Source organism: Monocercomonoides exilis, assembly GCF_001643675.1.
Source record: "Monocercomonoides exilis strain PA203 chromosome Unknown scaffold33-1116896, whole genome shotgun sequence".
NCBI classification, from domain to species: Eukaryota; Preaxostyla; order Oxymonadida; family Polymastigidae; genus Monocercomonoides; species Monocercomonoides exilis.
Genome location: NW_027150578.1, coordinates 330,044 through 348,579, shown reverse-complemented (window position 1 = coordinate 348,579; position 18,536 = coordinate 330,044). Strand labels below are relative to the sequence as shown.

At 35.2% G+C, this 18,536-nt stretch overlaps 2 protein-coding genes across 2 annotated transcripts; one reads left to right on the top strand and one right to left on the bottom strand.

Annotated features, from left to right (window-relative positions):
• Window positions 1–751: 751 nt before the first annotated feature.
• On the bottom strand, window positions 752–1,654 carry MONOS_341 (uncharacterized protein; the record flags this gene model as incomplete). Its single annotated transcript, XM_067873411.1, has 1 exon — window positions 752–1,654. The coding sequence occupies one exon, from the start codon at window positions 1,652–1,654 to the stop codon at window positions 752–754; it is 903 nt and encodes a 300-aa protein (XP_067724342.1).
• A 6,061-nt stretch (window positions 1,655–7,715) lies between these two features.
• Window positions 7,716–17,782, top strand: MONOS_342fu343 (uncharacterized protein). The gene has a single exon (XM_067873432.1). The coding sequence runs from the start codon at window positions 7,840–7,842 to the stop codon at window positions 17,059–17,061; it is 9,222 nt and encodes a 3,073-aa protein (XP_067724341.1). The 5' UTR covers window positions 7,716–7,839; the 3' UTR covers window positions 17,062–17,782.
• The last annotated feature ends 754 nt before the right edge of the window (window positions 17,783–18,536 follow it).

Sequence of the window (18,536 nt, the reverse complement as noted above, 5' to 3'; positions counted from 1 at the left end):
ATAAAAGAAATACGTTTTGAAGCTTCTAAAAATAAACTTCGTTGAATAAGAACCTATAAAATCATAATGTTGCAAAATAAAATGGAAAATATGAACAAAATTGATTTTGATAACTAATAAATCAAAATTTTTCAAAAAAATAAATGAAAATGAAATCATAAATACATTTCAGAATAAAAAACATATAATCCATCATGCACATCAGCATTAGCATGGAATGTTTTTGTTTCATCAACTAAAAAAAGCAATTTTTATTTATGTGAAAACAAACCCCATAAAATTGAAAAGCAGTCAAAAGATCCTCAGCAAAGCAATCTCTTTCATATAAATTTCATAGGATAATTAAAATTTTATGATTGATAACCACCAACACAACAAAGTCTATAAAAAAACACTTTTGATCATAAATATACTTTACATATAGTTGATCAATATACATATACTAAATAATTTCAAATTTTCGAAAAAACACTTTTTTTTTTGTTTGTTTGTTTGTTTGTTGTTGTTGTTGTGCAATTTCAATATTATGCAATTTGAACTTCATCAAACAATTGCAAATTTTAATAAAGGAATTCATTTCATCAAGTTCGATAAATGCTCTTCAATATTCTTCAAAGAGAAATATTGCTTAAAAACGAAAAAATATTTCCAATAAAAAGAATATTAAAGTTTCATGCTGATGATAAAATATTTTGATTCTTCAGTTCTTTGCTGAAAGTCTTGAAAATTGATTGTTAAACACTGCACTTTATCAGTCATCTTCATTCTGATTTATTTTCTTCAACAGTTTTATTGTTTCGTCCAAAGAAGGCCTGCCCCTTGGTTCATCTGCCCACGTTTCCTCCATCAGTTCTATCAGATCTTCCCCTTCAATTCCCTCTGTCAGCGGTCGCACTCCATCTCTCATCATCTCCTGCGCTTCTTCAGCATCGCATTCACTCAATGGCACTTCGCCTGTTGTCATTTCATGGAGAATCAGTCCAAGTGTGAAAACAATTGCCTTTTCTATTTCCTCATCTCCTTCTTCTGGCGCCTGCCATCGCTTCATTTCTTCCTTCTCCTTTTCATCCTCCAATTCATCTGTCAATAGGTATATTTCATTTTCGTTCCCTTCCTCAACAAAGATTGAATACGGACACAGCTGCCTTGACATCATTTCCACCCTTTCGTCTCCAACAGAAATCAAATGCTCAAACAACTCTGCAACTGCCAAAACCACTTCTTTCCCGTCAACAACATTCATCGCTCTTGTTCCAAGTGTGAAATTGCCTTGCACAGAATGAATTGCTGAATGCAATGTTTTGATGTTCTTTTTCTCCTTCTCTCTAAATGGCTTCTTTGCTGATATAACATTGAACGAATGGGATTGTTGCATCCCAGCAGCAGAATTATTCTCGGAAAATGTCAATGTAGATTCCAAATCTGGAAGATCATCTTCATTCAGTATTTCATTGTTCACTGACGGAGGTTCTGGAAGATCTTCATCGTTGTCAATGAGAAGTGGAATTTGGCTCGTCATTCCTTCCAGCAGTGTGGATGGCATCTCACTCATCTCAAAGCTCCCTCCATTGCTTTCCCTTCTTCTCCTCTCAATCTTCCCCATTATTTGCTTTGCTTCTGAATCTGCTGCCTCTAACTTGTTTTCAGCTTCCATTAACTTCCTTCGCAAATGCACAACAACCACAACAAACAAAGCAACAAAAATTTTAAAAAATGACAACGCACTTAATAAAGGCAACCAAACTCCATTCAATTTATAACTCTCTTTTTGAGATAACATCATCTTTTTTTGGTATAGTCTCACTTTTGTCCTTCAGAATGAATGAATTTGTTGAAGATGGAGAATTTGAATTCCCTGACAAAATTGAAGCACTCACTTCTATTTCATCTCCACAACTGTTGATAAGATCTTTTGCCACACTTCCCTCAACTTCTCTTTCTGGAAAAAACTCATTTGAATCAAAATCATAATTTTCAATCTCTTTCTCTTCTCCCTTCCTCTTCACAATTGAAAATGACAGATTGCATGGAACAAAAAGCATCCCTTTGAATGTCAGTTTCATTCTATCTGTCTCTTCTTTTGCTTCCACACTCTCCAGCACAGGAATGAAAAATGATGAATCTCTCTCAGAAACAATCCCTTCAAAACTGCATCCTTCATTCAGCATCCAAAGTGATGTGTCATCATTCAATCCATCTCCTCATTTTAAACTCATCACATTCAATATTCCTGAATCAAAACATATAATGTTTCTTCTCATCGATGGATATCCTTCAATTGATAGATTATTGTCAATGAACTCTCCTTTTTCAATTATCACATTTCCTTCACTCATTGTGACTCCACCTTCTGGTGAATTTGATATTGTTGTGTCTTTCATCAAAACAGAACTCTTCACAATATCCACAACAGATCCATCCCATCTGCACTTCTCTTCTTCCTCGTTCAAATATTGCTCATTTCTTTCCTTTGAACTCCCATCAAAAACGCAACTGTCCATTTTCACATACAAACAATTCTCCATTTTCATCAATTTCCCTTTTGTGGTCTTTGAACCGACTCCACCAATTGTGCAATTTGTCAATTGTATTGTCTTTTTCATTGACAAACAAGATATCAACGATTCTTCATTTCCTTCAACTGTGATATTTTCTGCATTGAAATCCTTAATTGTTAATTGACCACATTCGGTAATATCTATCAGAGATTTTGAAACTGTTGAATTGCAAATTGTTAAAGAATCAATAGCTGATGGAAGTGGTGATGAAAGATATAATGCAGATTCATGAAGAATGAGATTTGATAAAGAGCATCCGTCAAGTTGTAATTCTCCTTTTTCCATATTTATTATGTGAAATGGAATGCTTGCTAATTCATTTCCTTCTTCATTAGATTGTTTTGTTGTGAATGAACAATTCATTATCTCAAGAATTCCTCCCTCTGGTGATATCAACGATCCATGTGAAGAAATGAAATTTGATTCAAATACAAAGTCCACTCTTGCCAATGACACTGTTCCTATTGTTGTAACTAAAGTCCCTCTAGTTCATGTAATATCCAATTTCACTTCAACTTCACACAAGCCTCTGCTCTTTGAACTCAAACTCATCTCCTCCAGATTTATCTCTTCCTCAATCACACACTTTTCGACAACAATCATCACACTCATGAAATCTGAAGTCAGATGCTCCTGCCCATGATCAATTGAATAACAAGGAAGAATGTTTGTCCCACACTGTTTTTCGTTTGATCCACTCAAACTGCTCACAATGATTGTGTCTATCTGATGAATAGTCACAAATCCAATCAGATCTGTATCAGTGGAATAATCACACTCATCTCCACCAAATACCGCGTTGCTATGATTGTTGTTTCCTTCTCAAAGATGAAATAGGAATTGCCTTTCATTGATCTGTAATTTGATGTTTCATTCAAGAAAAATGTATTTTTCAGCCTTTGCAGTGTTGGTATTGAACTCCATTCCAACAAATATTTGATTGATTTTCTCTGTTTCTTTTGTCTACGAAATTCTCCTCCAATTTTACCATAGTAGCTGTGTTGATAAATATTCCGCCCTCAACAATTATTTCTCTTTTAAAGAAAATGTTCGAAAATTTATATGAAAAATCAAAATCATTCATTTCACACTCTCAGATAATGCTTCAATATTTGATTTTTCTCGTGTGTGCAAGTGATGGTTCAATCCATAATGCAAAAAAGTCAGTTATTCTTTTTTTGATTTTCATAATATTCACCAAAAATTATTAGATATCGAAAAAGTCTAAAATAAAATCTTTAAACTCAAATTCAAAATCGATAATTATTACTCCATATTGAAAAGCATTTATTCATCATCGAATGTTATTATTCATATTCGAAAAAGTTTAATTGAAAATAGAAAAAGTTAATTTCAACATTGAAAATTTACAAATCTTTATTATTATCGAATATTTTTCAAAATTCAGACCAAGTCAGTTGTTTTTCTTTGAGTGAATGATCACAGAAATAATTCAATTTCAATCAGAAATATTATTTAGATATTGATGTTTTTCATAGTGAATGATTGAGTGCAAAATCAAAAATTGGAGGCATATGAAAACTTATCTTTGTCGTAAAAAAGTTGACAGAATTCAAAGATTTCGAAATAATGTTATTTATTGGAATAAATAAAGAACATCTGGCTTCAAATTTTAGGTATTCTTTCTTGCTTGTTCAATATTATTTTAAACGTTAAAATTTTGTATTGTGGGAGTGATCAAAAATTTTGAAAGTTTTCAAAATGTGAGTGATTATTTTTGAAATCATGTATTTTCGAAGAAAACTTTCGGATTAAAATTTTTGTTTTGAATTTTTGTCAATGAACACAGAAAAGAAATAACTGCTTCAAAAATCATCTCTGTCTTTCTTTCCCTTCTAACCATGTCTTTTGATTCAATAAAATGAATAAAGCATTTCAACAAAAATTATATTTTCGAATTCAAAAGATTTTCATAATTAAGCACACACCGAAAAAAGTTATGATTTCAAAAAAAAAATAACCCATGTATTACATTGAGATAAGACAAAAATATTTGATTTCTTATGCAACAATGCGTTTGAGATAATCTGATAAGATAAAACACTTTTAAGATTTTCAGATTGTGCAAAAAATACCTGACATCTTAAAAAATACCGGACAAGATCTATTTCACAATAACTGCAATAGGAATAATTTTGACAACTTTCCTCAAAATATATCTCATCAACACAAACTCATTTAATATATAAAACCTTTAAATAGCTTCATTTGTGCTCCGAAATAATCATTATTGTTTTCGAGTAAACACAATATTTTATATTACACCGAGATTTCAATGATAATTTTTTTCTGAGTCCAAATGAGGCTATTTTGAAAGTTTTGCAAATAAAATGAGTTTGTGTTGATGAGAAATATTTTGAGGAAAATTGTCAGGATTATTCCTCTTGTGGTTATTGTGAAATCGATCTTATCATGTATTTTTTGTGATGTCATGTATTTTTTGCACAATCTGCAATTCTGAAGTAGTTCAGAAGAACGAATTATTTGAAAAAAACGTTATGTAATAAAAAATTATGAATTTTTAAAAAAATTTAAGCTATTCTCAGAACATAAAAGGATCTCTTTCTTTTGGAACCTTATTGAGTTATATATTATCCAAGACACGACAATAACAAAATAAAAGAATTAAAACATTTTTTTAAGTTATAAAGACATATTATCATTAGTCAAATTGGATGTTATTTTATCTTAATAAATATTCTTCACATTTGCACAATAGAAAAACAGTTATTATTTCATAAAACAAAAATTATCCTTTTCTTAAAAATCCTGTAATTCATAAATAAAGTTTGAAATCTATTTTATTTATTTTAAATGAAAGGTTTTTTGCAATGTGCGTTTGACTTGAAACCGAAAAAATCAAACATTTACAATTATTAAAATGAGAAAAGGATTAATTGATATTAGTCAAAAACATCATTGAAAACAGTAGCATTTTATATAGATAAAACAATCTCAATAAACAAACATTTGTATCCAAATAATTTCATTGGTTTTCACTTGAATTGAAATCCATATTAATAAACTTCTTTTTCTTTGTTTAAATAAATGTTTTTTATTTTGTTTTAAAGTTTTTCGATCTTGGATAATTTTTTGTGGAATTTTGAGATTGATAAAATGATTCAATTTTATTAAGTTGGGTGATTATTTTTGAAATCATATTTTTTCATTCAAAATTTTCTGTTTAAAAATTTATCTTGATTATCAATAAAAAAAATTGAAAAGTGAAAAGGCTTATTGAATGCATTTTTTTCTTTGATTCTGTGAAACTATTTGTTTATAAAAACAATTAACAGCTTTTTCTCTTTTCAATTAACATTTTCTTTCAAAAAACAAACAATCTTTGAAAAATCAACTCCCCGAAAAAATATATGATTTCAAAAATAATCACCCAGTTGTCTTTTCAATAAATTCAATAAAGGTGATTCTTTTTTATTTCATATTTTTTCATCAAAAATTACGAATTCACAATTTGTAGTTGATGATTTGAAATTAATCAAATGTTTTAGTAAAAATCATTAATGAACTTTCTCTGTCTTTCTATAACAACAAGCTTTTGAAGAAAATAATATGAAAAATTGAAACGCTTTTTTGAAAATTCTTTTGTCAATCACTGTAAATTAGAAAACTACACACACAACAAAAAAATATATGATTACAAAAATAAAAACCCATATTGAAAAGAATTATAAAGTGTTGAAATTGTACCTTTAAAACATTTCAACTTCTGTACCTTTCAATGAAATAAGAAGAAATTTCTGAGACTGAATTTCATGGCCAATTCATGTGACAACAGCTCTGATTGATAAAGATGAAAAAAGTTTTCTTTTATCTCAAAAAATTTTCCGTATTATCATGACTCGTTTTTCTTGCTTTTGAGTCATCAACATGTTATTTTTCTCAATAACCTTTTTCCTTATGTATCCGGTTCGAATCTGGTAGACAAGGCTCGATGTGCAGTTGAGTGCCTCTGCAATTCGCACGTTTGAAGGTGTTTTCACTTTTCTCATTTTGCATGCGTCGAAGAAGGAATGAATGAAAGAAACTTTTTTTTGAAGTGATTCGAGTGAAGAAGGATGAAATGAAGCGTTGGTCTAATTTTTGAATGGATCCTATCAAAACTGTTTCAAATGAAGATATTCTCAAAGTTGATTACACAAAAGGCATTTTATATAAAAAGAAAGTCAAATATGTTTAACTGAAACAACCAAAATAATGTAAGTGTTATTATTGTCAACATTTATCTATTAACAAAAATGACGAGTGAAGGTTGCAAATATATTTGACTTATGTTTCAATAAGATAATAATAATAATAATAATAATATTAAAAAAAAAAAAAAAAAAAAAAAAAAAAAAAAAAAAAAAAAAAAAAAAAAAAAAACGGTATTTGTCAGTTCTTTATCGATATTATTATTAATCCTAATAATGAACAGCTAGAGACAAAAGATAAGCAAAGAATATTATTCATTATCAAAAAGTGATGCATATTTGTGTTTATGATAATTTCTATGCTTTTTAAAATTCTAATTTAACTTTATTTGTTAGTTGAAAAGATTTCACAGTTTCAGAACCGAAAAAATTAAAAATTATGGTTTGTATATTTATAACCATAACATATTCCAAAAAACACATAATTTAACGATCCAATTTTTGGGTCAAAAATGGTTATTTGTGGGCCATTTGTTATTGGGCTACTTTTGTTTTATTTAGCACTCGGATCATTTCATGAAAGACCAGATGAAACGGTTAAATTACAATATTTAAAGACTTTGAAGAAATTGTCATTAAGTGAAACACAATTCCAGCCAGAAAAATTGAACAAATGCGCGCATGTTGCTCCCTCATTTTATAATTGCATCTACCCAAATGGATATACCGTGTTTCGTTCGCCATTGAAAATAAGCAATTCTTCGATTGAACTGAAGTATTTAATGATCAGAGCATCGACATCAAAAGCGATAGCAATCATTCAAACTGATTCTGTTCTTTCTATTGTCTCGTCCGTCATTGTTCCTTCAGGAAAAGAGAAAGAATCGTTGTTTTCTTCTTTTGGTGGAAGCTTTCAGCTGAGAAATATAAGCCTCGAATTTTCAAAGGGACCTCGTCTTGCTTCAACTTTTATGTCATCGTCTCCTTCTTCTTGTCCCGCTGCTGAACTTTTTCAGAGCTTGATTTTTGTGGAACAATCTTCATTTTCGTTTTTTACTTTTTCATCCTCTTCTCCTCTTCTTGGCAATGTTTTGGGGCGACGCATTTCAATGGATTCATGCGATTTTCAAAATGTTACCTCAATTGTTGAAAAAGATTATAAATTTGTTTCTTCATCAAGTTTTACGAGGATGCGCAATTGCATTTTTAATGAGGTTACAGCTCCGTTTGATGGGGGAATAACAGATGGAATATATTCAACGGACAGATTTGTTGCTCAAAATTGCACTTTTTCCCAATATTATGAAGTGGAATATGCTCAAACATTCACGGATCCACAAAAATTTTTAACAAACAATACAATTCAATTTGAAGATTGCTTATTTACAGTTGCTGAAGCCGACGCACTTTACATAGAAAATGCAATAAATGTTACTATTAATAAATGTTTATTTGCAAATTGTACTGGTATGTCAATAAAGTTAGAGAAAGATTCATATATTTCAATCACTGAATCAAAATTTTGTAATTGCACCGAACCTTCTGCATGTGGTGCATCAATTAGCAGTAATTATGTGACCAGAAATTTGATTAAGAAATGTACCTTTCACAATTCAACTGCATATCGTGACGGAGGAGCAATTCACCTTAATCTTAATTCTCCAGGTGAAATAGTTCAGTGCTTCTTTCATAATTGTTCAGAAATTGCTTCATATAGCACATATGGCGGAGGTGCAATGTGGATAGGAGACACGGGGTTAATAACTATATCTGATTGTGAATTTTCAAATTGTCAAAGCAATCAAAAAGGTGGCGCGATTCTTTTTTCCAAAGATGGTGGAAATCATACATTTGAACCAGCATCTATCAAATTCTGTTTCTTTGACAACAACACAGCGACACAAGGAGCGCATGATGTTGGATTTCTCCAAAACTGGACCAAGATATTTGCACCTGAATGGTTTGTTGAATGTCGGACAATGACAGACAAAGCGCAAAGAATAATGAATGATACAAACAATGTGATTGGATTGATGAAATTTGGGTATTTTGAAGGAATCAAAGTGAATTTTAAAGAAGGAATCGACCAACACGCGTGCGGATTGAACCTGAGAAAGTGTAAGACTATTTCTTTTACAAGAAATGTTATTAATCTCTCAAATAACTCTCCAACTATAATTTCAGTTGACCCTTCATCGTATGTTGAGAGCAATTACGAAATCGGATCAGCAAGAATTGAATTTAATAATGCTGGAAATGATAAAGTCACAGTGGCTTCATCGATGTCTTCTGGTGCTTTGTTTGCTGTGTCTACAGGATCTCTGAAAATTTCATCTTTCGACATAGTCCACGATACAGAAAAATCATCGAAGGCAACTTCTCTTTTTTTGCTCTCTTCGACAGGAACAATAACTTTGCAAAATTGCAATATTTCTGTTGACTCTGGAAATACGGAAGCAAACTCTCTTGAAGAGTCGCTTTTTGTATTGAGAGGAGGAAGTGCAAATATTGAGGGGACAACTATTAATCCTATCGTCTTTGCCTCAAAAGCGGTAATCACTTTCTCTGAAGGATGCAATTTGGTGCTGAATAACTCAACATTTTTGGGTGTACTGAGACAAAGTGGGAGCGGAGGAGGCATCGAAGGTGTTGTTGGTACAGGGAAAAGCTTCCAAATTAAAGGAGGATCGATGAATGGATGCGTCACAGGCAGCGGAAACGGCGGGGGAATGGCACTGAGAACGAAAGCAGATTCTTCGATCAAGATAATTCAGACCGAGAACGGTGCAGTTGGAACTTCATTAATATCATGCACGTCTCAAAAAGTGGGAGGAAGCGGAGGATTGGGCGGGGGTATTTATTTGTATGTAGAGGATATCAATGGAGCAGATCTTGAACTTAAGGGAACAACTTTTTCTGAATGTTCTGCTTCAATAGGAAACAACATTTTTGTGGACGGATATAATCTATCGCAAATTGTTACGAAGGAAAATTTTGAAATTGATTTCAACGAATCAGACTTTCGGGCAATGGAAGGATTCGAACGATCAACAACTGCAGAGTCGTATTCTATTCCTTTAGTCACATATCTTAGAACATTTAATGGAACTGTATATGTTGCTGGAAGTGATGGCCATGATTACTCTGGCTGTGGTTTTTCGGATAGCGCATGCGCTTCCATCGAGTTTGCGATTCCGCTTCGATTTGGAAACAGAGAACGGCAATTTTATCTTCTTCCACCGTTTGCATTTGAACGAGCACTTGCGATTGACGAACAACCAACCACATTTACGGTGGAGCAGACAGGCGTACAAGTTAGAATTTCTGAAGGTATCAGCGGAGCGAGCGGGAGCATCATCAGAACAAGCAAAGACTGTTCGTTTAGCGGGATGTGCTTTTTGCTTCCTTCTTCATTTGCTGTTAATTGGGAATCTGCTTTCCACTGCTACGAGAAGAATTTAACATTGACAGATTGCTCGTTTGCCTCCGACTCAAATCTAATTGGCATATCAATTGGCATTGTATCGAAAGGCTGTATGAGTTTTAGACAATTTGCGCTGAATGGATTGACATTCAGCACTCGTTCAGTGTTTGTGATGGAAGGAATCGAGGCGAGCTGCATCTGCGAAAACATGGATTGGACAGACGTCACAACACAATTTGCAAATGCTGCAATTAAAGTGTGCAACGGAGCATCTCTGGAAATAAGGAATTCGCAGGTTAACGGAATGAATCAAGAAGAAAGCAGCTTTATTGAGGTTATCGATTCAGCAACTATTAACATGAACAGTACAACTCTCAAAAGCGTACAAAGAAAACAAGGGAATGGAGGTGCAACCGAGGGTGCGATAAAAGGAGGGAAAACCATGACTGTATGGAATTGCACATTGGAGCAATGTGTTTGCAAAGAATCAGAGAATACTTATGGTGGAGGATTGAATATGGAGGTAGAAAACAGTGGAACATTAACAATGTCGAATAACACTGTGAAAGGATGCTGCGTAAATGAAAGTGTGGGAGTTGGAGGGGGGATTTATTTGAAGCTCGAGGAAAGTGGGGTGAAGTATGCAATGAAGCAAATCTTGTTTGAGGGAAACAAAGCATGGAAGGGAAAGGATGTATTTCTTGTGTGCACTTCACCGAGGGATATGATTACGAACCAGCAATGGGAAGGATCTGCATTTGAAGGTGAGGAAGAAGAGAACAAATGGGTGGTGGATTCCGAGATCAATGCTGTGATCAATCGGTCAGTGCTATATTATCTGTTTCCTCCAATTCTAAATACAGTGTACATTTCGAGTGGAGGAAGCAGTGACGGGAGATGTGGAGATGATCAAGAACCGTGCATGGACCTAATGTTTGGATTCAATAAGATGAGAACGGATCAGACAACGGTCCGTGTTGTTGACTCGTGCTGTTTGAGAGAGATTTTGGATCGAAATGGATTGTCTCTGACGATTCGCGGGCAGTCTCCAACGAGCAAATCTTTATTTTCAGTTGAAGCAAGTGGAGGACTTGTTTTGAAAATGGAGACTAGCTCTGTATCGCTGATGCTCTCGTGCTTGAAGTTCAGTTTGCCATTAACATCAAGCATTGGAGAATTGATATCAGTTGATGGAGGAAAGCTGTATATCGATAACTGCCAGCTCGGTGGAACATCTGCGGAGGAAGAACAGACAAACATGTGGATCATCAGAGGGAAAGAGGGATACATTCAAGTGACGAAAGTGCTACTCAGCAACGTTGCGTTTTCTGGTGGTAGCGGGATAATCTCTTTGAGCGGAGGGAGCGTGCAAATTGAAAGCTCCGAATTGACGTTTGTGAAGGCAGATAGCTCTCTGGTGAATGTTGCAAATTGCGAAAAAGTTGAGGTTGCTGATGGATGTATTTTCGATAACTGCAAGTCAGGAGCAAGTGAAGGAGGAGCTGTGAGGTGCAGTCTCACTGTAACTGGACGATTTTCAGTGACAAATGCGAGCATCACGAACAGCGGAATGAATGAAAACACTGGAAAAGGTGGAGGGGTTTATCTTTTGCTACCAGAAGGAACGAGTAGCGATTGCCTCTTTGGAGATATTACATTCATTAGCAATTCGGCAGAGCTTGGAAAGGATATGTTTTTGGTTTGCGACAATTTGAATGCGACAGTAATCCCAACTACTTTTCAGATGATGCTGATAAACGAGACAGGGGAGAGGATTGCAGAGATGATGGGATATGATCGGAATTATTTCTGTGAATCTGTGCATGATCTTTATTTGTTTTTGGTTCAATATCATTCACCATCTGTGCAAGTGTCCCCGAGTGGATACGATATGATTGGATGCGGAAATGAGCGCTATCCTTGCAGCTCATTTTGGAGAGGCTTTCAGAACATCCTGGCGGATGCTGATCAAAAGAAGCTGAGCATTTCTGAAAGAACGCGTGTTGATCATTTGTTTGATTTATCATCGTTTACGATTGCTTCACCAGACATTAGTAAAAAAAGCACGCTCTCCATTTCTTCATCAATTTCTGAGAACTTTGCTGAAGCTGTTTTTATGAACAGTGATAACTTGGAATTCGAGCGTATCGTTTTCTCTCTTCCATCTTTCTTCAGTTCTGGGCAAGCTGGGCTGCTTTTGTCAATGCCTTCTTCAGAAAAAGGTCTTTCTATAAATAACTGTTCCTTCACTTTCGATTCTTCTTCTGCTGCTGTTGCTCATCCTTCAAGTTCAAATGTTGAATGCAAGTTTTATCTGATTCATTCTGTTGGAGGATTTGTGCACATGATCTTGTGCAACGTGAATGCGAAGAGCTTTACTGCTGTACCATTTTTGATAGAGTCATCATTTTCTGCAACAGAATGTTCGTTCAGTGGAATAGAAACCCCAAATGGCTTAGAAGGAGGTGCTGTTGCATGTTATCTTTCATCAACTCATACACTTTCTTTGCAGAAATGTGATTTGACAATATGTGCTTGTTCAGAATCCTCTGGATTTGGAGGCTTTATGTTTATTGACAGCATTTCAGCTAACAATATCCAACCATTTACACTGAAGGACGCAACGTTTTTGGATAACAGAGCCTTTGCTGGAACGAATCTTTTTATCAGAGCGACGGAACTAAACGAATCTGTAACAAATACAACATTTTACTTCAATTATTTGCAGTTTGCGGAGAACGGAAATGCTTTTGTTGGGACAGACAGCGAGTTTGAAAATACTGACTTAATGCGGTTTTTGATCGAATACAGTTCGAATATGATTTATGTATCGAGTAGAGGAAGCGATGTGAAACGATGTGGGACGGAAGACGATCCGTGTGAAACATTCTGGAAAGGGATGAAGCAAATAGACACGAATGCCGAAACAAAGGAATTGTTTGTTGAACATTCGTCAATTTTGGAAAATACTTTTAAGCTATCAAACTTTTCTGTCTCAGCCGTTCAAACGGACTTAGAAGAATTGGAAAAAGCCAAACTTATCCTGAAGAAGCCAAATATCGAAGAGATTGCAGAAGGATTCTTCTCAAATTCTTGGAGTTTGTCATTCACATCTATTGATATATTTCTTGACTCAACGCTGGCAGATACCGCATGCACTGTCATGTGCAGCAAAAGCGGAGCTTTGTCAATATCAGGTTGTTCTCTAAGTTCGAACAATTCAGCATACTTCTCAGATATGAAATTTGCTGCAATTAAAAGCGGATCTTTGGAAATTCGTGGTTTTGACACGTGCAACATAGCTTTTGATTCCGCTCTTTTTGAAATCTGGAGCGGATGCTGCTGTGTGTTGAAGTACATCACAATGGAAAATGTGACAGCCAATGGAGGGATAATTCAATATGTGGATGGAAGTGCATCAGAAAGGAACGAACAACCAACAATTGAGATGAATGGGAATGTTTTTAAAAGAGTAACTGCATCGTTCAATGGAGCAAGTGTATTTGGAAGCAGTTTTATGAGCTCGTGGGCGCTGGAGATAAATGGCTCAGAGTTTGACACGTGTCGATCGGAGATGTCAGAAAAAGGAGGAGTTGTGCTGATGATGCTGGGGAGCAGCGGGAGGTTTGAAATGAACAACAGCAAAATTACTAATTGTGGCTGCTCCCCCGCGATTGGAAGAGGCGGCGGAGTGTATGTGAAGGCTGAGGGACAAGCGTCGCTGAATTTTATATTCAAAGGATGTGAATTCAGAGGAAATGGAGCATGGAAAGGAAGAGATGTGTTTGTGGAGTGCTGGAAGATTGCAGAACAAATCAATGAAACTCAATTTTTGCTTGATCTGCGCCCGGAGGTATACAACAGGTTTGACGCGATCTACGGGATTGACGAGGAAAATTATGTTCCAGTGGATCTGATAGAGTTTGTGACAATATACCAACAAAGCACAATCATTGTGTCATCACTGGCAGAGAAGAACGGAACAAATGGACGGCAATGCGGGAAAGTGGATCATCCATGCGTGACTGTGGGACAAGGGCTGGAGCATATGATAATTGATTATGCAGCACGACTACTGATTGATGGATGCAGTGAGATCGAGCGGGAGTGCGACTTTGCGAAGATGGAGGTGAAATCACTCGGAAGAGAGAATGTCAACGTGACATTTGGACAATCTCTGAGCAAGACTCGCGAATATGTAATTTTCATTGAGGATAATGTGCTGATAGAAAGCGTAAGCTTCAAACTGGCAGCTGACTTCACATCGCTTCATTCATCCGTATTTTTCATCACTTCTGGGCAAGTTTCACTTGTTTCGTGTGAATTCTGCGGGGAAGCAGATAGAGCACCGGTTGTTCCGAAACTTATTTCAGCCACATACGGAGTGCTCATTTTGGAGGAAATAAAGATGAAGAATCTGAATTGCACGAGAACCGTTGAGTGCGAAGGAGGAAGGATTCAACTGCAGCAGCTCTATTTGGAAAAAGTACGCACTGCGATAAGTTCAATATATCTGAAGAAGATGAATGGATCAATCGAGAAAGTGGAAGCGTCAGATTGCGTCGTACAGAGTGGTTCTTTCATTGAGATGGAAAGTGATTATCTATCAGGGCCAACAAATGATGAATATTCTATTGAATTATCTCTTATCAAACTGAAAAGAATAACTTCATCAGGTTCTGCCTCTTGCCTCAACTGCCGCTTGCCTAATTACCAACTCAGTTTGTCAAATTGCACATTTTCTGATTGTCTTTCAAGTGAAATGAAGCTTGGGGAAATGGTTGTGCTCTCAAACTGTTTTAAAGTTAATATTAAATCATGTCAGTTTGAAGGGAAGGCATCCAACAACAGCTCTCACAATTTATTCATATTCAATGGCAGAGATGAAATCTGCAAATGGAATGGATCGTTAATTGACTCAAAAAACAGCTCCATTTCCATTGACGAGTCTTTTATTTCAAAATCACCAAATGGAGGCCTATCCATTTTTGGTGGAAATGCGTCTATTGAAAAAGGAGAGTTATCCAATAACAATCCCTCAATCAATCAATATCCTTCCTCTAGAAGAAATATATTTTGTGCCAATTCTGGGTTGCTTGATGTAGTCAGTCTGAAAGGCGGTGATGGATTGAAGGACAACACGTCTCTTTGGATCCTCAGCGACGGATGCACTTTGTCTGGCTTGGCTGCTGAAAGGCCATCTCCGTTTTTCATACCAACCCTCCAAGCGATCGACACAAGCATAGAAGGCAATGAAGCTGTGCTGACCTTCAGAGGAACCCTGCTCCTCCCCTGCAATCTGTCCTTCCGCATCATCACAGCCATCGGTGATGTGGAGCTGATCGACAAGCACGATTTCCACGAAGACGGCTTTGTGGCTGAGAACAGCACAATCGGCAAAATACAAGCAACAGTGATTTCAGATGCACCAGACACTGCAGATGTTTACAGTTGCATTCTATTTGGGGATGCCATTAATCCATCTTCAACTGAGTTTGTTATTCTGAAGAATAAAACAGAATCGAAGACTGGAAATGATAATTTGGTTGAAGGAGGAAAAGAAGGAAAATCATCATGGGCATTGATTGTAATTGTTATGCTGGTTGTGTTGCTTTTGATCATTTTAATTGTATCAATTGTTCTTGCTGTTCGGTGGAGGAAACAAAAAAGACGAACAAAGGAATTGGAGATAATTGTGGAAGACACAATGAGGAAGGATCCGAAGGCGTTTGAGATGGTGACGATGGAGATGTCACCCGAGGCTCAGTGGAGGAGGGCTGAGAGGGAGGCTGAGAAGAAGAATGAAGAGAGGATCAAGAAGAGGGTGTATGAGAAAAGCTTGGGACACTCAGAGTCATCTGAGCATTTGTTGAGTGAGAGCGGATCAACTGAATACATTCTGGGGAGAGATTCAGACAAGATTCCTCAATGGATGCTGGAGAAAGATGAAGAAGAGGAAATTCGAAAGCAGACTCCATCGCCATCGATTTCATCCACTTCAACCACTTCCACAATAGACACTTCAGACACAGAATCCACATTTGTTCGTGGGGAGGATTTGTGTCCAACAACCTCATCGATGTCGAATCTGGTGGATGCCATGGCCTGCTCCTCGCCTCATGAAAAGCTGATTGTGGATCTGAGGGATTCATTATTCATGTTGCTCCACGGAAGGAACGAGAAGAAAGAAATGGATATTGATAGTCTTCAACAAAGAGAGATGACAGCAGCCCAGATCCTGTTCTGGGTGGCTAATCTTGCGCTCCACTCCTTTGACGAAATGGAAAATGAGCTTCCATCACTTGCTAATTTGAGTCCTCATATTGTGTTATTCTCTGAACATATGGTTATTTGCATCGTGCTTCACTCTGACTGCTCATCAGACTCTGATTCATCATCTATCTCTTCATCAACAGTTGTGACATCTGCCAGTGGTGATGATGATGATGATGACTCACTTCCTTCATCTGCCTTTGAGGATGAAGATAGTTTCAAAAAAGAGTGCCTGAGGTGGAAGGCACCAGAGTTGTTAATCAATAAGAAGATGATGGCAACAAAGGAGTCAGTTTCATTTTCGATCGGGATGATGTTGTGGGAGTGCCTGACTCTTCAGATCCCGTTTGGAGAATACGAAGCGGAAGTTGCCGGACAGAAAATTGTGAATGGAGAGAGACCGAACATTCATGCAACTAAGAAATGTTCGATGGTGGGGATTGTGAAAGGATGCCTTTCAGCAGAAGGGAATGCGAGGCCGACTCTTTTGTGTCTGAAGAGGGAGTTTATCCAGCGCTTTCCAAAAGGAGCTGCAATGATTACAGTCTCAGATGCTATTGACTATGAGATGGTGGAGTCAAGCTCACAAACTGAAAAAGAAAAAAAATCAAACGGAAAAGAAAGCGCTAGATGATGCAAACGAAATGGATTTGAAAAAAACTTCAAATACAATTTATACAACCAAAATTTGCTCTAAGTGAGACAAATAATATCTTATTTTTTCATCAATCTGTTTATAGAGTTGTTTGTCGATATATGTATGCGTTTATTTAATAATAAGGTTTTCTGTGTGCGATTTCTTAGATTTTTTGTTCATGTTTTTTTGTTTGTATTTTTACTTGAACTCGTTAATTATTGTGAGTGGTAAGGATATCTTTATTAAAAATTAACCTTTTATTTTTGAGTTTTGAAGTTTCTTGAATCACTCATTCACATCAGAGAAATTGCTTTTGTATTTTAAAAAGAAAGATCCTTTTGTGTGTTTAAGCTTTCTTTGAAGTTAATTATCAGATTTCAACTCCATTAATAATTCGAAATCAGAATTTATTTATTCAAAGAATTTTATTTTTCAAATCGGATACATTACTTATAAATTCAATTTTAGCAATTGTGAACATTTTTCTCTTTAAATGAAAATTTCTATTCACACAAAATTTTCTTGAAAACACCATTTTTTCGTTCATTTTTTTTTTAACATTTTTTCCACCTGCAGATGATACGTATATATTTTGTCAATAATAATCTTGCTTCAAAGTTATCATAACTGCTTCTATTTTATTTTTTTCCGTTATTCAGCAATTTGAAAAAAAATATGTACAATTCACCATTTTTAATAAAACATTTTCTGATTTTCATCTTGAAACAAGATTTATTAAATAATCCAATATATCTCAACTTATACATATGTTGGATATATTCAGGTGAGTGCAAGATATCAACAAAGAACAAGAAATGTTTTATTTCAATAAAGTTAATGTTAGTTAAATTTCAACATTTTCGAAAATTTGTTACGAAATAATAATTGTATTTCAACTTTAATGATTGTTCTTTTTAAACATTCAAGTGTTTCGATTTTTTGTGCATTCTTTTTTTGTTTATTAACATTAATTCATTTCTGTTTTCATCAGAAATATTTTTTTAAATCTTTGAAAACACATTATGCATTTGATCAGTTATTTTCGTTTGAGTTATCTCTCCCTTTCATGACTCAACAAGGTTTGATGCAATTGTCATTTCATTATTCTAATTTTTCCTTTAGACTTTTTTGAGCCGTTATGGAGAGCAATTGAAACAGAAGACGAACGGAAAACATACGAGTATTCTGTTCGCTGTCGTCTCATTTTGGAGACAGATCCAGACGCATTTTATATTCCAGAAGAATCAGCAAATTTAACTCTTAAAATGATTTCAATTTTACAGTTTGTGATGTTTTTTAGAGAAATCTATTTTTAAAATGTTTTTTTCAGAAAATCACTTGATCATGCGTTTCTTGCATTCTTTTGTGACTTGTGTTCGCGCTTTGCACAAGAAGGTATTGCCTTTGTCATTTTCAAAAATAATTTGGTTTAAAATTTGACATTTCAAAAATTTGAAACAAAAATATACTTT